At 40.1% G+C, this 23,562-nt stretch overlaps 1 protein-coding gene across 1 annotated transcript in view; it reads left to right on the top strand.

The window, feature by feature from the left end:
* BIRC6 (baculoviral IAP repeat containing 6) overlaps positions 1 to 16,153 on the top strand; it is a 218,977-nt gene extending 202,824 nt beyond the window's left edge. Inside the window, exons 68-71 of the mRNA XM_081797299.1 lie at positions 2,717 to 2,794; positions 9,921 to 10,109; positions 12,572 to 12,706; positions 15,283 to 16,153. Coding sequence (XP_081653425.1) covers positions 2,717 to 2,794; positions 9,921 to 10,109; positions 12,572 to 12,706; positions 15,283 to 15,462 — 582 coding nt within the window. The 3' untranslated portion in view covers positions 15,463 to 16,153. The remainder of the gene's footprint in view (positions 1 to 2,716; positions 2,795 to 9,920; positions 10,110 to 12,571; positions 12,707 to 15,282) is intronic.
* The last annotated feature ends 7,409 nt before the right edge of the window (positions 16,154 to 23,562 follow it).

The raw sequence follows: 23,562 nt of genomic DNA, 5'->3' as shown, positions 1-23,562 counted from the left end.
GCGCCTGGGTGGCTCAGTTGGTTAAGCGACTGCCTTCGGCTCAGGTCATGATCCTGGAGTCCCGGGATCGAGTCCCGCATCGGGCTCCCTGCTCGGCGGGGAGTCTGCTTCTCCCTCTGACCCTCCTCCCTCTCATGCTCTCTGTATCTCATTCTCTCTGTCTCAAATAAATAAATAAAATCTTTAAAAAAAATAAAAAATAAAAATAAAAAAATAAAAAAATAAAAATAAAAATTACTAGATGATCAGAAGAAATTGATAGACTTCATAAGCAGACACTTTGATGATGAGAGGAGCAAGTGCTTGAAGTTGATCTGGTTTATTAAAGGTGAACTAAGTTTTCCCTTGGTTTTGTCTTCATCATAAACTCAGATCATAAAACTGGAATTTGCTTTGTGAGTTTATTGCAGGAGATTTAATCAGAGGTAGACCTTAGTTGCTTTGGAAGAACAAAGAACGGGTCTTTTATAACTGAGCAGAGAAGACGATAGAACAATGTTGACTTTACTGAAGAGAGACTAGAATCTGAAGAGTTTAAGTGTAAAATGTTAAAATTTATTTAAGAAATTACTTCCTTAAGACTTAATGGCATAAGGGTTCCTGGGTGGCTCAGTCATTTAAACGTCGGACTCTTGGTTTCTGCTCAGATCATGATCTCAGGGTCATGAGATCGAGCCCCTCATCAGGCTCCTTACTGGGTATGGAGCCTGCTTAAGATTCTCCCTCTCCCTCTGTCCCCCTCTCTCTCCCTTTCACCAAAAAAAAAAGAAAAAAGAAGACTTGGATTCCAGATCTCTAGGTAGGGGTAAGAATACCTGCCATTGGTAGTCACGGGGATGCTCTAAAAATGAAGTGTTTGACAGTACCTTAAGTAATGGTGTACAAAGCTGTTAAGGTACAAGTCTCTTAAAATTATTAATGACGGGCGCCTGGGTGGCTCAGCCGTTAAGCATCTGCCTTCGGCTCAGGTCATGATCCCAGGGTCTTGGGATTGAGCCCCGAGTTGGGCTCCCTGCTCTGCGGGAAGCCTGCTTCTCCCTCTTCCACTACCCCTGTTTGTGTTCCCTCTCTCACTGTGTCTCTTTCCGTCAAATAAATAAATAAAATCTTCAAAAAAAAATTATTGGGGTGCCTGGGTGGCTCAGTCGTTAAGTATCTGTCTTTAGCTCAGGTCATGATCCCAGGGTCCTGGGATCGAGCCCCGCATTGGGCTCCCTGCTCGGCGGAAGTCTGCTTCTCCCTCTCCCACTCCCTCTGTTTGTGTTCCCTCTCTCACTGTGTCTTTCTCTGTCAAATAAATAAATAAAATCTTTAAAAAAATAAAAAATATAAAAAATAAGAAAAAATTACTAATGAAATTATGTCCTAAATGAATTAGTATATTTTGCATATTGCTATCACAGAACGATTGCAGGAAGAGCAAGGAGATGGACTTCTCAGCTTTATTAAGGACCACTTATTTGCCAAGTCTGTTGCCCATTATATGAAATTGTTAGTTTACAAGTATAGATAAAATGTCCCCAGTTCTGTTTCTCCCAGAATGACCTCTTAACCTCTGTTTGGCAGATAGTTTGAGTTCATTCTTGCTGTCTGAGTGAACAAGTATCTGTGTTGTGAAGTTTGTTCTGAGGAACCCAGCAGATAGATCCTCAAGGCCCTTGCAGGGGGTCTTTGAGTCCTCCTCCTTCCAACTTCATGTTTATGTGAAGCTAGATTTTTCCATATACTTCACCTAAACAATATATTGTAACAAATTGAATGTAGAGGCAAATAGGAAATCAAGATCCCTTCTATTAAACCATATCCATTTGGAAATTTACAAAATTTTGAGAGAGATTTTTTTTTAAAGATTTTTATTTATTTATTTGAGAGAGAGAGAGCACAAGCAGGGGGAGAAGCAGACTCCCTGCTGAGCAGGGAGCCCGTTGCTGGGCTTGATCCCAGGACCATGAGATCATGACCTGAGCCGAAGGCAAACACTTAACCAACTGAGCTACCCAGGCACCCCAAGAGAGATTTTTTTAATGTATAATGGTACTACTTTATCCCACTGAAAATTTTTTTTAAAAGGTTTGGCAAAGGGGCGCCTGGGTGGCTCAGTCATTAAATGTGTGCTTTCGGCTCAGGTCCTAATCCCAGGGTCCTGGGATCAAGCCCCACATCGGTTTCCCTGCTCAGCGGGAGGCCTGCTTCTCCCTCTCCTACTCTCCTGGCTGTGTTCCCTCTCTCGTTGTCTCTCTCTGTCAAATAAATAAAATCTTAAAAAAAAAAAGGTTTGGCAAAGAGTTATTTTTCATTATGAAGGAATTGTAATGCCATACAGATTTGGATTGCATCTGAAGATGCCAGTTTGTTCTAACAGACTGACCCTTAGTGTTTTGCTGGGGGACGTAAAACTGAGATACTGTGACATGATAGCATTTCAGTTTTGCTTCTAGTTGTGGCAGTTTGCTTTTAAAAAGCACTCAATTCTGGGGGCGCCTGGGTGGCTCAGTCGTTAAGCGTCTGCCTTCGGCTCAGGTCATGATCCCAGGGTTCTGGGATCGAGCCCCGCATCGGGCTCCCTGCTCGGCGGGGAGTCTGCTTCTCCTTCTCCCACTCCCCCTGCTTGTGTTCCCTCTCTCACTGTCTTTCTCTCTGTCAAATAAATAAATAAAATCTTAAAAAAAAAAAAAACCACTCAATTCTGTTTATGCTTTCTTCCCTTCTTCCTCAGGTTTGTTTAAGCATCTTAAATACGTGGCATGGAAGACCAGAAGAGAAGTGGAATCCTCAGACCTCAAGCTTTTTGCAAGTAAACACATTTCTCTGAGTTTCACTTAGAAAATAAAGAACTATCTATATTTTTTTAAAAATTGGTTTTAGTGACCAAGAATAAACATAGTAAACCAAAAAAGCTATCCTAAATAGCTTATAGGTGAGCAGTAGGTACAATGAGTCTTGTCTCATCTGGAGTTTAGAATCTTAAGTTAGGGCATAAGACAAAAGTTGCACTTTGCCAAAATTACCTTTAACAAAATTCCCAAGTTGCCCTTAAAGTACACTATGGTGCAAAAAGATAACGTAAGACATAATTTTCTCCCATCTCCCAGTCACTTACAGGGTTTAAACTCATGTGAGTAGAATTACTAAACTACTAGTATTACATTTTCTTCCACATATAATACTGTTTTTCTGTAATCTCCTTAATAATGGGACTCATCTGAGGTTCAGAAGCACTGTCCTAGAATTCATAAAACTTGGGATTTGAAGTTCTTATTTTGCAGAGCATTTGACACACATATTTCATAGTCTTGAATTTTGGAAATTAATTTCCACATACCACTTGAGCACATAATATGTTTTATAGCCCATCAAATGCTTTTTGTTGAGGCTTTACCTCCATAGTTAAGAATCCCAGCTAAGAGATGAACAGGTAAGCATGTTAATAACATGAATTAACTTTTTTGCTTGTTTATTGAGGAAGCAGAAACAAATCATTACTGCTCATAATAGTTTAAACTCACATTTAAAGTTTAGAGTTTAAGAGAAACCACCATAAATTATCTCCAGCTAAGCCTACCCTGAAAAGATTCTTTTTCTACACTCTTATTTTGAATTTGGTGAAAGAAGATATGAAAAATAATTCCTTAGGATGTCACTTTTTTGGTTCTCTGGAAAGACTTTGCAGTATCCTCATGAATTAAGAAAATAGTGCCAAGGGGCACCTGGGTGGCTCAGTTGGTTAAGCGTCTTACTTCAGCTCTGGTCAGGATCCCAAGGTCCTGGGATTGAGCCCCATATCCGGCTCCCTGCTCAGCGGGGAGCCTGCTTCTCCCTCTCCCTCTGCCTGTTGCTTGCTGCTCCCCTTGCTTGTGCATGCTCTCTCTCTCTGTCAAATAAATAAATAAAATCTTTAAAAAAAAGAAAATAGTACCAATAATTTTTTCCTTTTTGTTAATCTTGAGACCAAGAAAAAAGAAGTTAGATGATTCATGCAGAGAACTATAAGAAAGTTACTAGAATATTCCTCCCAAGTACTACTTCATTTTAGAAGTGATTATTTCAATTCTAGTCCAAAAACTTTAAAATAGGGGCGCCTGGGTGGCTCAGTTGGTTGGGCGACTGCCTTCGGCTCAGGTCATGATCCTGGAGTCCCAGGATCGAGTCCCGCATCGGGCTCCCTGCTCAGCGGGGAGTCTGCTTCTCCCTCTCCCGCTCCCCCCTCTTGTGCTCGCTCTCTCTCTCAAATAAATAAATAAATAAATAAATAAATACTTTAAAATATTTTTTTACGTGTATATTACTCTTGTCAACACGAACTAAGCTTATGACAAGTTTTACTACAAAAGGAAATTCAGAGATACCGTATTTTTCATAAAGTAAATTAGACTTAGCTGAGAATTGAATTTTTTGTTGAAATTATATAATTTAAAAAATAAATTTATAATTTTCAAAGTTTTTTATTTTAAAATTTAATTTGCTTTTAACTTTTATATTGCCTGTATACCTAATATATACCCAAAATCTGTGAAATAAAGCAACTTATGCTCAGGGATTTAAATTTTACAAGTTTGGAAACTTAAGTACCCATACATAAAAATTTTCTGTATATTCCCTTTAGGGTTTTTTTGTTGCTGTTGTTGTATACATAGTTCACAGAATGATAATTAACATATTAGATACATCATTTGTACATTGTTCTGTTCACTTAACATTAGAGCATATCCATTTTTCCAAGTTATGTTTTTATAATTAATAATCTTTTGAGTTCATATACTGTAATTGAACTGTTTCTCCATTATTGACTAAATATTTCATTTCTGATTTTTTTAGTTTTATAAATGATAACAGTTACTATATGACATTCTCTTTATTTTAGATAGTTTCCTGAGTCTAGGTTTTCAGATCTGTGACAAACTGACTTGGGCAGGAGCAAGAGGAGGCTCTCTTTTCTGTGCAGAAGTGAATAGCCTGGTCTTCCTCCAGATCTTAGGGAGGAAAGCTTTCAGTCTTTCCCCATTGAGTGTCATGTTACCTGTGAGTTTTTCATAAATTCTCTTCATCAGGTTGAGGACATTCCTCTTTATTCCTGGCTTACTGAGTATTTTTATTACAAATGGATGTTGGATTTTATCAGATACTTTCTCTGCATCTGTTGAAATGATTCTACTATTTTTTAAATTTTATTAATACAATGTATTATACTAATTTTGGGGTGTTAGACCAACCTTGCATTCCTGGGATAAATCCACTTGGTCTCTTGGTATATAATTCTTTTTATATATTACTGGATTCAGTTTGCTAGCATTTTGTTTGAGGATTTTTGCATCTGTCCTAAGAAATACTGGTCTCTTTGTGAGGTTCTTTTATTATATATTATACAAGAAATAAATGCATGCAGGCAGGAAAATATTGCTCTTTGTGCTCTGTTAGAAACTTTCTTCAGGGGCAAACTAGGGAGGATCAGGGAAAATTACTTAATTTTCTTCTTGGTTAGATTTTGGGAACCAACATTGTTTTACCTTTTTATTTATTACATGTGCACAAAGGATAAAAGTACTTTTGCCAGATTGAAAATATTCCACAAAAAGTTTCTGAAGGTTATATACAATTAAAAACAATTCCAAGATATTTTGAACAGTGGCAAGCTTTATTAGAGTTGCTTGGTTTCTCTGTAGTGAAATTCTTAAAAGAATAATGGTTATTTGTATAAAAATATCACATATGGTAGTCTTATGCCATAGGTCTCATATCCATCAGTAACGTAGTAATTGTCTTAACTATTAACACAATTTAAAATCAAAAGTCTTATTCATTAAAACTTTCATCAGAATTGTTACAGTAGCACCAAATTTTAGCATTGCTATAACTAGTTTTTAATGTTGCTATAATGTACTTAAAATACCTATTATAATGCCTTGTGAATAGTTTCATCCAGTTGGATGTTAATAAAGATGTCATATGCAAGAGGAGTTAAAGATAATTTATGGTTCATGTAATCAACCATTTATAATAGATATTACCATTGGGGCACCTGGGTGGCTCAGTCAGTTAAGCGTCTGACTTCAGCTCAGGTCTTAATCCCAGGTTCCTGGGATCAAGCCCCGTGTCTCAGCAGGGAGTCTGCTTATACCTCTGCCTCTCCTCCTCCCCCTGCTGTGCTCTCTCTGTCTCTCTCTCAAATATATAAATAAAATTGTTATATATATATATATATATAAAACAAGCATTTTTGTATATATATAATTGTTATATATATATATGAAACCATTTTTCTTTTTCTTTTTTTTTTAAAGATTTTATTTATTTGAGAGTGAGAACAAGCAAGAGAGTGAGCATGAGTGGTGGGGACGGGGAGCAGAGGGAGAGGGAGAAGCAGACTCCCCGCTGAGCAGGGAGCCAGATGTTGGGCTCAGTCCCAGGACCCTGAGATCATGACCTGAGCTGAAGGTAGACGCTTAACTGAGCCACCCAGGCTCCCCTGAAACAATTTTTCTTAAAATGGAAAGTTCTGGAAATCATCCACTGTTTACAGTCCTACTCAATAGCAGCATAATTTTCCAGAGGCAGGTACTTACTATTTTAAAAGGCTAAAAGCATTTTACTAATTAAGAGTGTTTCCCTCACACCAAAGATGTTATTATTTCTTCTAATAGAGTTTCTTGTTGCAAATTAGTATTTTGGATTACATACTCTGTGCTTTCCTATGTTTGAAATATCCATAATAAAATTTTAGATACAACATGAAAATACAGGAAATCAAAAGTTGATAATTCCTAAGGGATGTGGGGTAGAAGGAGGAATATGGCAAATTAGTGGATAGTCTAAGGATAAGATAAGTTTGAGTCACAAGAATGGATAGTGGTAGGAATAAAGTGACCAAATGAATATATAAAATTGTAGGAGACTTGATTGCTGACTAGTTCAGTGGCCTGGTAGAAGACCATCCAACAGCTTTAAAATTTTTGTTTTCACACAGATAGTGAAAGGAAGCTGTTACGTGGTTCTTGATTTGGTCAGTTCCAAACAAATGATAATGAAAACTTCTTGCACTTTTGTGGATACTAATATAAAACTGAAGAGGGGAGGGACTGTAAATTCAGCTTATGAATAAAAAGTCTGTAACTCTTGACTTTGTTAAAGTATCAAAGGATTGACTAGGAATCAGGGAACCTATATTATAGAATGAAAATATGTTGTTTATTATTAACTTAAATGTAGCTATATGTATATTAATATACTATGCTATGTAATGGGTGTTTTTCTGTTATTCATTGTCAGCTCATATTCTTAACACTTTATCCAGATGTAGCTATGATAAACATCATATTTTGGTTTGATCCAGGTAGCTCTTTTAAGTTTTATTGATCAAGATGGAACTCATGATGGGGCACCTGGGTGGCTCGGTTAAGCGGCTGCCTTCGGCTCAGGTCATGATCCCAGGGTCCTTGGGGTCGAGCCCCATGTCAGGCTCCCTGCTCGGTGGGGTCGAGCCCCATGTCAGGCTCCCTGCTCGGTGGGAAGCCTGCTTCTCCCTCTCTCACTCCCCCTGCTTGTGTTCCCTCTCTCGCTGTCTCTCTCTGTTATATAAATAAATAAAATCTTTAAAAAAAAAAAATGGAACTCATGCTGACTGCTTTTCTGCAGGCCCATGTTACATTAAGTAAAAAGACTATTTTCAGAGTAGAAATGATTTTGTTTTACATTATGCTGTTTTGTGGATGCCTGCTGTTATTTTTACTCCAAGAAAGAATAGCCACTGTGGCTAAATTAAACTTAATGAGCACTACTGCTTAACTCCCAATGAAAGTTTATTTAATTCTCACAGCCATTCTTTAAGTAGTTGTTACCTTCATTTACAGATGACCAAAAAATAGGTTCTGAAGGGGTAAGTTATTCTGCTTACTGTGGTCTCTGACTTAAATATTTTACATTGTTCTCAGAGCTAGATAATTTTTAATATTGAAAATCAATTCCTTTTAAAAAAGAGAAATCTTTTCCTTCCAAGGATTTCTTAATTTACTGTTTTTTTCATGCCCAGTTTTATGGCTACAGTAAAGTGTGCTGTGAATAAAATGAGTAAATAAGTCAGATAATCCAAGTTTCCAGAAAATTCCATAAAATGAATGTTATGACTCCTACATAGCTGAGTTCACTGAAGAAAAATAAAGTAGCATTTGTATACTTCCAAAGTGGTGTATGTTTGTTTGGTTTTTCTTAAGATTTTATTTATTTATTTTACAGAGAGAGAGCACAAGTGGGCAGAGTGGCAGGCAGAGGGAGAGGGAGAGGCAGGCTCTCCGCTGAGCAGGGAGCCGGACGTGGGGCTCGATCCCAGGACCCTGAGAACACAACCTAAGCCGAAGGCAGCTGCTTAACCTACTGAGTCACCCAGGTGTCCCCCAAAGTGGTGTATGTTTTAAAAAGCAGGGGAACCTGAGTGGAGCAGTTGATTAAACATCCGAATCTTGGTTTTGGCTCAGTTCGTGATCTCAGGGTTGTGAGATCAAGCCCCACGTCCGGCTTTACGCTCAGCACAGAGTATGCTTGAGATTCTCTCTCCCTTTCCCTTTGCCCCTCAACACTTGTGCTCTCTCTCTCTCTCTAAAAGAAATAAATCTTTTTTAAAAAGGCAAATACAAGGGCGCCTGGCTGGCTCAGTCGTTAAGCGTCTGCCTTCGGCTCAGGTCATGATCCCAGGGTCCTGGGATCGAGCCCCACATCGGGCTCCCTGCTCACCGGAAAGCCTGCTTCTCCCTCTCTCATTCCCCCTGCTTGTGTTCCTGCTCTCGCTATCTCTCTCTCTCAAATAAATAAATAAAATCTTAAAAAAAAAAAAGTTATTAAAAAAAGGCAAATACAAGATGCCTTTAAAAAGTATTTATTGGGCGCCTGGGTGGCTCAGTTGGTTAAGCGACTGCCTTCGGCTCAGGTCATGATCCTGGAGTCCCTGGATCAACTCCCGCATCGGGCTCCCTGCTCGGCAGGGAGCCTGCTTCTCCCTCTGACCCTTCCCCCTCTCATGTGCTCTCTGTCTCAAATAAATAAATAAAATCTTTAAAAATAAATAAATAAATAAAAATAAAAAGTATTTATTTTCCTTGGAGTAAAAATAAAGGTTGCGTCTTGGCTCGTTTTTCCTACAAGTGAGTATTATTAAGAGTGCATGGTTACCATTATGCTCTTTGAGAGTCAGGACAGTTAGAGCACAATAATGTTTAAATTGGTGTGGGATGTTTATAAATAAATGTTTTTATAGCAGTTTCAGGAAATATCTTTAGTTCTGTTTTTTTCAAGGATTCAAGAATATAAAATATAAGATATACAAATATTATGAGTCTATTGTACCTGTTTTTTTAAAAGATTTTTTGTATTTATTTTTGCAAGGAAAAGAGAGAGCATGAGTGGGGTGGGGGGCGGGGAGAGGGCAGAGGGAGAAGCAGGCTCCCCGCTGAGCAGGGAGCCTGATATGGGACTCGTTTCCAGAACCCTGGGATCATGACCTGGGCCAAAGGCAGATACTTTAACCGACTGAGCCACCCAGGTGCCCCACTACTGTACCTATTTTAATTTTGCTTTTAATAATACAGTATTTCAGAGGCGCCTGGGTGGCTCAGTCGTTAAACGTCTGCCTTCAGCTGAGGTTATGATCCCAGGGTCCTGCGACGGAGCCCCACATCGGGCTCCCTGTTCGGCAGGAAGCCTGCTTCTCCCTCTCCCACTCCCCCTGCTTGTGTTCCCTCTCTCGGTGTCTCTCTCTCTGTCAAATAAATAAATAAAATCTTAAAAACATAATAATAATACAGTATTCCAGTGTCCTAATGATTAACATCAATTCTATGGTGATAAAAATACGTGGAAGCACATATTAAAAGATATCAGTTTACTGGTAATAAAAATGTCCCATTATAATTTGTCTTTATTTCTTTGTTCCTCAGGTGTTGGTGTCTGTTCAGTCCCTTATATTAGTAGCTGAGCCTTATTTTAATGAACCAGGATATGAACGGTCCAGAGGCACTCCCAGTGGCACACAGAGTTCTCGAGAATATGATGGAAACATTAGACAAGCAACGGTTAAGTGGGCAATGCTAGAACAAATCAGAAACCCTTCACCGTGCTTTAAAGAGGTATGTTCAATAAAATTAATGAAATTATTAAAGGCATTATAGAATATTGTTTATTAGTATTGTACCTGCCTTTATATTTAGATAGTCTGTGGTATACTAAACTTAACTATACTTTTAATCATAAAAGATGAGTAATAATATAATAGAGGTGAATTTTAAAACCACCTACTTCCTACAAGGCATCTGACTATATTTTGGGACAATTTTTTAATTTCTTATTTTTAACAGTTACCATTCTACTAGCGAACTGTGTTTTTAAAGTAGTTCTCATAAAAATATTATTTTTTATTAGAGGTCAAGGTACTTTCTAAAGTTGTCTTACAAATAGAAACTTTGCCCTTATACTAATATCCGTGTGTGAATATTGAAGAGAAGATATTTTCTTTCCTTTAGGAAAAAGTTGGACTTAGTAAGTTTCTGAAACCTGTCTTGATATTCACAAGTGCTTTTATTTCACCACCTGAAAAGTGACTCTCCCTTTGGTTAATTGTCTCTCCATAATCTTCCTAAAATATGATTGTATTCTTTTGTTTGTTTTTAAAGATTTTCTTTATTTGTCAGAGGGCGAGAGAGAAAGAGAGAGAGCACAAGCAGGGGGAGCAGCAGAGGGAGAAGCAGGCTCCCCGCTGAGCAGGGAGCCCGATGCGGGGCTCGATCCCAGGACCCTGGGATCATGACCTGAGCCGAAGGCAGACACTTAACCGACTGAGCCACCCACGCATGCCAATATGATTATATTCTTCCTTACTTCCCTCCCTCTCTCAGTAAAAGCACTATCATCTAAGTCCCAAACCTGTACCCCCTGTGACTTGATTCTTTTTCTTACATAACACGTTCAGTCTAATGACAAATCCTGTTGGGCTCCACCCTTCAAAACATAATGAAAATACGGTGGTTAAAACCATCTTGGCCATTACCAACCTATTTCAAGCCACTGTTACCTACCTCTTGCTTGGATATTTGAAGTAGTTTCCTCACCAGTCTTCCTGCTTCCACTCCTGTCCTTCTGCAGAGATTACCACACATAATCTCATCGTCTCCATTGACTTCCCATTATATGAAGAAGAAAACCCAACGTCCTTACCGTGGCCTACAAAGCCCCACATTGTCTGGCCCCTTTCTAACTCTTTGGCATATCTAGGAATTTAAAGGCTTTTGGTACCAAATGTTAGGATGTGCAGCAACTGAAACTCTGATGCACTTCTGATGGGAATATAAATCAGTAGAGCCGCTTTGGAAAACTCTTTAGCAGAATCTGATCAGCTGAATATATGCTAAGTGACTAGCAGTTCTACTACTTGGTATGTGCTTCCTAGAAACTGGGTATAGAGAATGTTCATAACATTATTCGTAACTGTCAAAAACTGGAAACAGTTCACTTGTCTATCAAAAGAATGAATAGGCAAATTATGGAATATTCATAAAATGGAATACAGCAGCATGAATGAACGGCTATGCACGTTAGTGTGGACAAATATCATGACTACAATATAAGAAGCCAAGCATAAACAAGTACATTTCATGATTCCTTTTATAAAAAGTTCAGAAATGAGTAAAACTAACATGCTTAAAGAAGTCAGGATAGGGGGCGCCCCCAGAATAGTATTTTTTAATTGATACATTTCCAAATTGATCTATTTTCTAACTTAAATATGTCAGAAGTAGACTCCTACTGCTTACACAGGAAGGAAGAAATTCTAATTTTTCAAAGAGAATTTTTTAAGTTGCATGTAAAAACCACAGTTATTACAAGGAAGGTTACCTTTGGGGCGCCTGGGTGGCTCTTGGTTTCGATCTCAGAGTTGTGAGATGGAGCCCCACATGGGGTTTCGCACTGGGCATGGAGCCTGCTTAAGACTCTCTGTCCGTCTGCCTCTGCCCCTCCCTCCAGTCCACGCACAGGAAGCCTCCTTGCACGTGTGCTCGCTCACTCTCAAACAGACAAGGAAAGTTAATGTTACAAAATATGATCTTAACTATAAATTAACCAGAAGATAAAATTAACAAAGTAGTAATAGCGCCTGTTTTTAGGGCTCTGTTCTGATTTCTGTATCAATATCTTTGACATTTGGAATGTCTTTAGTTATTTAGGTATTTATAGAGTTCTCTTTTAAAGGTTGAAAATTTGCCAGTTTTTCTGTTGTCAGTACCCTCCTAATTATTTTCTCCTGGTTATTTATTTACACTGCTCACCTTGTGAATATGTTACATTGTATTTGTCTTTATTCTCTCTGATAGGATTAACTGTTTGAATGTCTGGTTTATCTTGGGCATTGTTTTCTCCTGTAGAGCTGGGCATTTCACATCAGCTGATGTCATTAGCCTGATTCCTCCCTGTTAATGTAAAATTCACTAAACTGAGTTTTGTGGAGACAAAAACGTTGCGATTGTCTTTTAAATTTCATTTCTTTGTAAATTCTGACCCAAACACCTTTTGTTGCCTTGGCTGTTTTATTCTCAAGGTTATACACAAACACTTTTACTTGAAAAGAGTTGAGATCATGGCCCAGTGTGAGGAGTGGATTGCGGACATCCAGCAGTACAGCAGTGATAAGCGGGTGGGCAGAACTATGTCTCACCACGCCGCAGCCCTCAAGGTGAGTAAGCCGTCCTAACAGGAGCCCTGCTGGCGGCTTCACAAGAAGAGTTGTAGTCATTGACAGAGCCATAGTTAAGTCTGTAGAAAAGGGCCATCAATTTTTGACAATGAGTTGACACTTCCTAAAAAGGATGTTGACAACAACATGTGCTCTGTGAATGACTTTTTTTATTCTTTTCCCTTTTCTCTTTTGCAGTTTACTTTTCATTCTACCCAAGGTCCCCACACCCAGTTCTCCACACCAGTGACCCCGGCTCCTCTCTCTGCTCCCTCAACTCTCCCCTCCAGGCCTTTACTCTCATTTTCACCTGCTCTTGCTAGCTCACTGCCATTCATCTGTAGCTTAAATTTAACTTTATGGAAACCTGCTTTGACTTATAGATCACTTCAGTTTAAGCTTCTATAATACCCTCTGTGTGTTAAAACACACAAGAGTCGGTCGTTTAAGTGATTGAGCCACCCAGGCGCCCTATATTTTTCATTTAAATCATTTTTCTCTGTCTTAAAATCTTCAGATACTATTTCACTCCTCCTTCATCTAGTATACTTGGTCAGTACTAGGTCTTATCATTGCTGCCTTCGGGGGGAGGCTGCCTCCCCTCTCCCCATTATTTCTTTTCAGTTCCCACAGCTTAGTCTGTTTGACCAGCTTCCTTGGACTTAGTTCTCCCCTTCTAGTTCTTTCTGTAGTCCATAACCAAATCGATCTTCCCCAAACCTGTGTTTAGATAGCTCTTTCTTTTAAACAAAACCTTAGTGACGAAAGTCCACCCTTCTTTGGCTTTGCTATGTCAGTTGGCGTCTTGCTTATATCTCAGATTCTTTTGCTCTGTTATTTCTGTGTCGCTCAGGCCTGGAAATCTCTATCCCTGAATCAGCCCAAATTTCTGTCATCCCAACTATACCTTCGCTGCTGAGTGCTACTTGAGAAACATATGCAGCATCTTGGCTTAATAATCCCACAATAAAGACATAGGATTCCACCTCAGCTAAGCCTTTATAATTGTCAAATTTTTCTTTCTCCTTCCCTAATGTTTTCTCCTGTTGTCCACAGGGGAAGGGAAATTGGAGCTAGAGAAATTACGAGTTAACCAGCGTGTTAATATGTTTTGAAACCTTACATATGGCTACAAGTGTGTAGATGTTATTATCTTGTTTATAGGTCTTAGACCTCCAACCCAAATTTAGTCTCTGTGAAGTCAGAGATTATATCTTCCTTATTTTACTCATTGCTTTTATATTGTCAGTGTTGAACACAGTGTCTCATATATAAAAATTGTTCTGTAAACATTGGTTAGTTAATTTTCAAAGCCCTGGTGTGATACTTGAGGTCATCTCTCTCCCAATAGAAAATTATAAACCAAAAATTAATATTTATAGACAACTATCCCCTCTGTTAATATCTCTACATCTTTCTCTAAATGGTAGAATACAAAATTATATAATCTCTCTGGTTCTTCTTTTTCACTTGCTTAAATTAGAAAAAAAATTTAGGGGGGCACCCAGGTGGCTCAGTTGGTTAAGCGTCCGACTTGATCTCAGCTCAGGTCATGAGTTTGAGCCCTGTGTTGGGCTGCACACTGGGCATGGAGCCTACTTACGAAAAAAAAAAATAGGATGATAAAATTGTAACTGAGGGTTGCTGGAGTGGAGGGGGGTGGGAGGGATGGGGTGGCTGGGTGATGGAAATTGGGGAGGGTTAGTACTATGGTGAGCACTGTGAATTGTGTAAGACTGATGAATCACAGACCTGTACCCCTAAAACTAATAATATATGTCAAAAAAATTAAAAATAAATAAAATTGTTTCTAAGGCTTTTTCTGAGCATTACGTGAGACTATTAGTGTAAAACATTTTGCAGATGTCCTACACAAGACCTGGTACCTGATGAATATTTGTTTGTATTCAGTAAAATAATGGTGGGTTTATTTTCATTTATGGACTTTCTGTCAAAAATATTTAGCCAGAGGGATGCCTGGATGGCTCAGTCAGTTAAGCATCTGCCTTGGGCTCAGGTCATGATCCCTGCTTCCTGGGATCAAGTCCCTCATCAGGCTCCTTGCTCAGCGGGGAGTCTGCTTCTCCCTCTTCCTGTTCTACCTGCTCTGCCTGCCGCTCCCACTGCATCTGCTCGCATGTGCGCGCACGTGCTCTCTCTCTCTCTCGTTAATTAATTAATTTAAAAAATCAATCTTAAAAAATATTTAGCCAGAGACAAGATGTATTATAAGTCAAGACGTTACTGTCTGTAATTTCAAAGTGTATCTACCATACGTGAATGGTATCTTACAAATCATCAGTAATGCTCTCTCTCCTACCCGGGTAGGCGGCATGGGTAGGAGCTGTGCGCATGCTACTCAGGGCTTTTCAGCAACATCAGTTATTTTGAGGTTAGAGGTTTTTGCCCATTTTGTTCACTGCTTCTTACAGTAGCTAACATAAGGAAGGTGCTCAATAAATATTTGTAGGCCTAATACTTTGGGTTTTGTTTTAAACTCAGTGCCTCCCTCAAATGATGTTATGTTAGAATATCAGGGTTAGTAATTCTTATATCGCTCATTTTCCCCTATATAGCGTCACACTGCTCAGCTCCGGGAAGAGCTGCTAAAACTTCCCTGTCCCGAAGGCTTGGACCCCGATGCTGATGATGCCTCGGAGATGTGCAGTGCTACAGCAGGTGCTGAGGAGACTCTAATGCATGATCAGGTCAAACTCAGCAGCAGTAAAGACCTCCCCAGTGACTTCAAATTATGAGCTGCATTGACGTGGACTTCACAGACACAAAGGCTTTGAAGCACAAGCCAAATATGTCAATATTTGTATGTAAGAAACTAATTATGTAATAGTTATTGAAACTGAAACTATACTATGCCCTTAAGGAGATCCAGTTTAATTCAAGGTGATCTTTTCTTTACCTGTACAAGAGTGTAAACTTTTTTGTGCTTTTATTTTTCAATTGTGAGAACCACTGATTGGTATGTTCAACAAATTTGTGTATACAAAGAAATGGATAAATCACTGATATATAAGGGAAACTACCTTAGGAAAGAATGTTTACTGAATGTTTATTTTGTTTTTTTTTTTTTTACTGTAGAGTGAGGGGTTGTTAACAAAGAATATATATTGGTCATTCTTACAACTACTATTTAAAGTCAGCAACTTTTCACTGAATTTGATAGATTTTATGTTTGGCCATATCTTCATGCTCATCTTTGATTTCTGAAGACCTCCTACATACACTTAAATAAAGGTTAAATGGACATACTCCCTCTTTTTTGATTTATTGGTACATTTTTTTAAATGATAAATATGCCATAAAATGCATTATAGCTGGAGACTTGCACTTGTATGGATGAATTTATTACATTCAACGTATTTAATTTTATGCCTTCTAATTCTAAGATGCAGAAAAAATAAATGAACATGATTTTATTCTATGCCAACATTTGGGCCTGTGAATGTATCCGTTATTTGAATTTAAGTATATGAGAAGGAATGGTCAATTTGAAAAGTCACTCTAAACTGATTTTTTCCTAAAGGGCTCCTTTTTTCCTGGACTCTGGTTTTATTACTAAAGTCACATGTATGTATGAAAACACTGAGGCTCTGTAGAGCAGAGAGCATTCCTCTCTGGTGCTGTTACAGTACGTTCTGTACCTGCCACACAGGCTCATTTTCATGCAAATTCTTCTTAGAGCCAAATAAATAAAGACTTAGGTGTATTAGTATGTCTTGTTTCTAAAACAGTTTGCCATGGTGTGAAATGCTCTTTCTACAAAGAATTGGACACTTTGAAGACCTAAGCATGGGAAAGGAAAGGATATTTTTTCAAAGACCACTGATCACAAAGGAAAAGCTAAGGTGATTTTTGACAGTATTTATATAAAATGAAGTGGTGTGTGGAAACCTTGAATCTGGAGGTGACCAGAAGGAGAAGCTGTATTCTGAACACTGAGCTGCTCTCTGAAGAAAAAGGGGAACTAGGGAGTATGATACTGTCTGATGTACAAGACACAGTGCTCCCTAAGCATGGATAAGGGAGGGGAGATGAAAAGTTGTAACACACACTGTTAGGTGTGGTGGGTGGTAAGCTACATACACCAAGAATGACAAAATAGAGTCAATTTATGAGAAGAGTCAATTAAATGTCACTCACACACATGCTAGCTAAAATCTAGGTTTAAAATAATCAGCAATAAAAAAAAAAATAATAATCAGCAATAAGAAGTAAAAGGATAGTCGTCAGTCCTCTAGGCTTTTCGTTTTTTTTCCTGTCAGGGTCCTGTCAGGGATGGATGATGAAAGCTGTATCAGGTGTATTGTTTGCCTCCAACTTAGGATTTTATTTTATTTTTTTAAAGATTTGTATTTATTTAATTGAGAGAGCGAGAGCGCTCATGCAGGAGTGGGGGTGGGGGGCAGGGGCAGAGGGAGAGGGAGAAGGAGACTCCTCACTGAGCAGGAGCCCGATGCAGAGCTCAATCCCAGACTTGGAGATCATGACCTGAGCCGAAGGCAGGCGCTTAACCAACTAAGAAATACTTAGACATTGGGACGCCTGGGTGGCTCTCCACTGATCAGGGAGCCTGATGTGGGGCTCATGGACCTGGGGATCATGACCTGAGCCAACACTTAACCAACTGAGCCCCCTAGGCGCCCCTAGGTCTTGGTTTATTAAAAACATGAATTGGACCTTAGAGTACTGGTATTGTTACCAGGATTTTATTTTTAATCACTAAGATAAGGTTGGGTCATTTTCTCCAATTCACACCACTAGTCTTCAGAAAGTTTTATAAGAGGAAAGTAACAATACCAGCGGAGAGCCTGCCTCTCCCTCTCCCACTTCCCCTGCTTGTGTTCCCTCTCTCTCTCTCTGTGTCTCTCTCTGTCAAATAAATAAAATCTTAAAAAAAAACAAACCCAAGACCTAAAAGTCTAAATTTGAGACTGATTAACATGGTTCCATCTAGGATCCTGACTTTGAGCACTCACTTTGGTAATAGGTACAGGTTCCTGCACTTGAGGGTTGAATGACAGACATGGAAACATTATGTTGGTACAATTGAGAGGTTCTCTGATAGAGTTTACAGGGTACTATTGGGAACACAAAGGAACACTTAGCTCAGGCAGAATATTAATGGGCATCGAGATGATGTGGTCAAGAAAGGCTTCCTCAAGGAAGATAGCCTGAGTCTTGAAGGATGAGGATAAAGAAGTTAGGCTCGGGCACCTGGGTGGCTCGGTTGTGTCCGACTCTTGATTTCACTTCAGGTCATGATCTCAGGTTCGTGAGATCAAGGCCTGTATGGGGCTCCGTGCTCAGCACAGAGTCCGCTTGAGATTCTCTCTCTCCCTCTCCCTCTGCCCCTCACCCCGCTCATGCTTTCTCTCAAAAATAAAGAAATCTTTTTTCTTTTTTAAGATTTTATTTATTTATTTGACAGAGACACAGAGAGGGAACACAAGCAGGGGGGAGTAAGAGAGGGAGAAGCAAGCTTCCCACTGAGCAGGGAGCCTGGGACCACGACCCGAGCCGAAGGCAGACGCTCAACTACTGAGCCACCCAGTCGCCCAAAAATAAAGAAAACTTAAAAAGAAAAAAGCAGAAAGAAGTTATTACAGACACAGGAGAACGAGGGGAAAACTCAGTAGCACATTGGATTGTAAGAGATAAAGTACGAGGGGTGCCTGGGTGGCTCAGTCGTTAAGCGTTTGCCTTTGGCTCAGGTTGTGATCCCAGGGTCCTGGGATCAAGTCCCACATCGGGCTCCCCGCTCTGCGGGGAGCCTGCTTCTCCCTCTCCCGCTGCCCCCACTTTATTCCCTCTCTCGCTGTGTCTCTCTCTGTCAAATAAATAAATATAATCTTAAAAAAAAAAGATAACGTACGATAGTCAAATGAAATATAGGCTGTAATGTTAGAAAGGTAGGAGGGCTTGGATCATGGAAGACAAAAGTTTCCAAGATAGAAACAGACCTGCCCAAGCAGAGAAAGTCAATTATCATATGGTTTCACTCATATGTGGAATATAAGGAATAGCATGGAGGACATTAGGAGAAGGAACGGAAAAATGGTGGGGGGCGGGAATTGGAGGGAGAGATGAACCATGAGAGACTATGGACTCTGAGAAACAGGGTTTTAGAGGGGAGGGGGGAGGGGGGATTGGTTAGCCCGGTGATGGGTATTAAGGAGGGCACGTACTGCATGGAGTACTGGGTGTTACATGAAAACAATGGATCGTGGATCACCACATCAAAAACTAATGATGTATGGTGACTAACATAACATAATAAAAAAAAAAAAGAAACAGACATGCCCACTGGGTCAACCGAGACACGGGTACAAATCCGGTTGCAGACCTTGAGGGGAGCTGGATAGACAGCTGGAGCAGGCAGCCAGGGTAGCAGAGGACTGGTGCTTGGAGCCTGGGCCAAGCTGATGCACGGATTCCTCTGTCTTGGGCAAGGTGGTCAGAGCATGGCAGGGCTTTGGGTTCATCTAGATTTATAATACTGTAAAGTTTAAAAGAATTTTTTTTTTTTAAGATTTATTTATTTTGGAGAGGGAGCATGAGCTGTATTTTTGTTCCCTAATAGGTGAGCACAGGGAGCTGGCTATGGGCGTATTCCTGGAAGCCATGCCTACGCTGCAATGGTTAGCAATACCTTAATTATCTGTAGAAACAACTGCGAACTACATAAATTTCACTATACCAAAATCAAATCCCCAACTCCCCAGATCCCCCAAATTACCACAGCCACTCTAATGCCATGTGATTGGAGAAGTGTGTCTGCGTGGAAGGCAGGATAGACTTAACTGACTTAAAAATATTTTACTTTAAAAAAAAGTTTTATTAGGATATATTTCCCATACCATACAATGTACCCATTTAAGTGTACAATGGTTTTTAGTATATTCACAGATATGTGTAACCATCACCACCACCAGTTTTTTTTAAAGACTGATTTATTTGAGAGAGAGAGCACATGCGTGAGCTGGGGGAGGGGCAGAGGGAGAATCTCCAGCAGACTCCCCACTGAGTGCAGAGCCTGACTTGGGGCTCCCTCTCACCACCCTCAGATCACAACCTGAGCTGAAATCAAGAGTCAGATGCTTAATTAACTGAACCCCCCAGGTGCCCATCACCGCCAATTTTAGGACATTTTCCTCTAGAAGAAAATCTGTATCTTTTAACTTTATCTTTCACCCCCCTCTTGCCACCCCCCTCCACCCGCCAGCCCAAGGCAATCAATCTACTTTCTGTTACTTCAGCAAATTTTACATAGTCTTATGATCAAGTGGCTACATTGTTAGAACCATTCCCAAAGCCTTGGGAGGGGCCATGAACCTTAAGATTCATTAACCTCTACCTTTATTTTTCAGGAATCCATACATTCAGTTCCCTGCTATTCACAGTTGATTGGATCTAGTACAGTGTGTGTGTGTGTGTGTGTGTGTTCTTTGAAAACTCTGGTGGGGTAAAAGCTCATTTGGAACATCAGGTAAAGCTGACTAAAACAAGAGAGAAACTCAAGGAGGATAGGATTCAAAAGGTTACAAAGACTTTGAGACTCTTGGAGTTAACTGTTTTTTTTTTTTTTTTAAGGCTTCATTTTTCCCAAGTAGAAAAGCTCACTACTGTCTGTTTGGTGTTTTGTCTCCCAATTTTTTTAGAATGTCTTTTAACATACAATTGATTCTTTCTGTCAAAAGCTTCCTATAGTGTCCATTGTTAGTCTAAGTAAAACAGGGTTTGTTTGGTTTTTCTTCTTTTCTTTCCTTTTTTTTTTTAATTTTAATTTTTCCATTGACCAAGGGAAAACTCAAGAGTTAGGATTGTGGTGTGACTTTATATAAGAAGCAGAAGTTCTTCCAGGAAGCAGTTTAGACTTTGACATAGTTAAACTTCAACACACCAAGAAGGGGGCCGGTGAGGTTAACAGTATGTGCTTGGTAACCATATCTCAAATTTTCCAACTGAGTGGAGGCCTACTAGTCCTAGACTGTATGACCAATGACCCAATAATCATTGACGTTAGACTTTAGCTTAAACAAAATGACCTTCTTTCATAGACTGATAAGGCAGGGAGTGAGTGCTCCCATGAAGGTTGTACAGGGAATCCATGCGAAGTTTGATCCATGGTTTTGTCTCGAACCCGTCACCCGTTTAACAACCTCATGGCCAGCTTGGATTGGAGTGGAGACATACTGGGCATGTGTTTTCACACATTCCCTATGGAATACTCCCTTAGACATCCTGCAGAAAAGGACAGTTCAGGACAAAGCAAAAATACACACACGAAGCAAGACTTCGTACATATAGACCAACATCAGCAAAAGCAGTGCAAGCAGCGAGAAAAGCAGTGTGGTAGGCAGCGTCCAAGGTGACACCGATGGGCCCTGCCTCCTTCCCCTTGCATGTGGGCTGGACACACAGATTCGTGAAGGGGTACTTCTGAGATGAGGTTACAAACAGACTGTAGCCCCGTATTGGATCTCCCTTTGAGAGGAGGCTCCTGCCACATTGGGGGCTTCCCTACAGGGGGGCCATGTGGGAAGGAACTGATGTCTTTGGCCAATAGCCAGTGAGAACAGAAGGCATGCCACAGGATAAGCTTGGGAGAGCATCCTCTCCTAGCTGAGCCTTGTTTATGACAGCCTCTTTGTGAGAGACCCTGAGCCTGAGGCACACAGCCAAACTGCACCCAGATTCCTGGCCCTCAGGAATTGTGAAATAATAAAAGCTTGTTGTTTGAAGCTGCTAAGTTCTATAGTGATTTTTTACACAGCAGTAGACAACTAATACAAGCAAGGGATGGCGCAAGTATTTATCAAATGACGTACCTTGCAAACAGAAAGTTTAATGATCTTATAAAAGACGTAGGTCTGATTGCCAGATGGTGCCACATCTCCACACCAAAAGGTCTGATTTCTTAAAACAAAGGACTAGGCCTAATGACATTATATGAAAACTTACTTCAGGGGCACCTGGGTGGCTCAGTCGTTGGGCGTCTGCCTTCGGCTCAGGTCATGGTCCCAGGGTCCTGGGATCGAGCCCCGCATCGGGCTCCCTTCTCTGCGGAGAGCCTGCTTCTCCCTCTCTCACTCCCCCTGTTTGTGTTCTCTCTCTCACTGTCTCTCTCTGTCAAGTAAATAAATAAAATCTTTAAAAAAAAAAAGAAAAAAGTGCACATATTTTAATTGAACAGGTTTTTTTCATACATATATTCCCATGAAACCATTAGCAGAATCAGATAGTGAACATATCTGTTCACTCCCCAAAAGTGTCCCTCCTATTCCTCCCTGCTTTCCTCTACATTTCCCCATCCCCCAGCAATCACTGATCTGCTTTCTGTCATTAGAAATTAGTTTGCATTTTCTAGATTTATATAAATGGACTGGTATGTTCTCTGTTTTTCTGGCTTATTTCACTCAGTATAATTACTTTGGTATTTGTGTATATTATATGTATTTATAGTTTATTCATTTTTATAGTTGAACACTATTCCATTGTATGAATATATCACAGTTTGCTTATTCGTTCATCTGTGCATGGACATTTGGGTCGTATCCAGTTTTTGGCTATACTAAAAATGCTGCTACAAACATTTAAAAATTATTATTATTAAACATGAGATTTGTTAATGAATATGAAAAAGGTTTGAAGGGTCATGAAATGCTCATTACAATCCTGCCTCCTTTTTCTACTTAGAAAGATATGAGATAGGATTAGTTCAAACACATAAATGTATCAAACCTGAAGCTACTTGGAGAAAGATGTCATTTACAGTACAGTTTAAGGTTCTAGAGTAAACACGGCAGGTTGAATATATGCTGTCTCTCCTTCAAAACTCACTAAATTTATGGTAAAGAAAAAAATCAAGACATAACCCACAGGGAAAGAGAAGATGAGATGAGATGCCGTGTTTGGGAGCTAGTAACTGATGTAGATGACCAGAGAAAGCCCAGTCCTAAAAATGCCATGGGAAAAGCTAAGGCAAACTTGTATCTAGACTGAAGAATCCCCGAACAACTCAGCAACTGGGAGCACGAGATACCCCTGGCACTGAAGGTTATGGGGTGGGAAGAGGAAGGGCTGAAATGAGGACACCTGCAAAACTGAGTCAGTCAGTAGGAACCCCTGCCCACTCCTTCCCTTCCACTCCCCTTGCCATGGTCTCTACAGGGTCTGATATTCAGACTGGGTCTTGAATGCTGAGACTCCTGGCTTTCTTGCTCTGCTTGGCTCTGGAACTCTGGCAAACAGACCCTCACTTATCCAGGTAGGAAATTTAAAAAGTCTCTGAGAAATCTGACCAGCTCAAGAAAAAAGACTTAATAGATGGTTTATCTACCCCTGACATCAGGGTTCCCAGCAGACTGTCCAGCCAAGCCACTCCTAAAGTAGACATATCCTACTCACCAGCTCAGTATCCACTCCATGTTTTTTTAAAAATATATTTTTAAAAGATTTTATTTATTTATTTATTTATTAAAAGATTTTATTTTATTTATTTGAGAGAGAGAGTGAAAGAGAGAGCACAAGAGGGGGTAGGGTCAGAGGGAGAAGCAGACTCCCCACCGAGCAGGGAGCCTGATGCGGGACTCGATTCCGGGACTCCGGGATCATGACCCGAGCCGAAGGCAGCCGCCCAACGAACTGAGCCACCCAGGCGCCCCTATTTATCTGAGAGAGAGAGCAAAAGAGAGAGAGGGCGCCTGGGTGGCTCAGATGGTTAAGCGTCTGCCTTCGGCTCAGGTCATGATCCCAGGGTCCTGGGATCGAGTCCCGCATCGGGCTCCCTGCTCCGCGGGAAGCCTGCTTCTCCCTCTGCCTCTCTCTCTCTGTCTCTC

Source organism: Leptonychotes weddellii, chromosome 10 (genome assembly GCF_054177405.1).
Source record: "Leptonychotes weddellii isolate Sample4059 chromosome 10, ASM5417740v2, whole genome shotgun sequence".
Classification (NCBI taxonomy): Eukaryota; Metazoa; Chordata; class Mammalia; order Carnivora; family Phocidae; genus Leptonychotes; species Leptonychotes weddellii.
The sequence above is the reverse complement of the archived record's forward strand: the minus strand, read 5'-3'. Positions and strand labels throughout refer to the sequence as shown.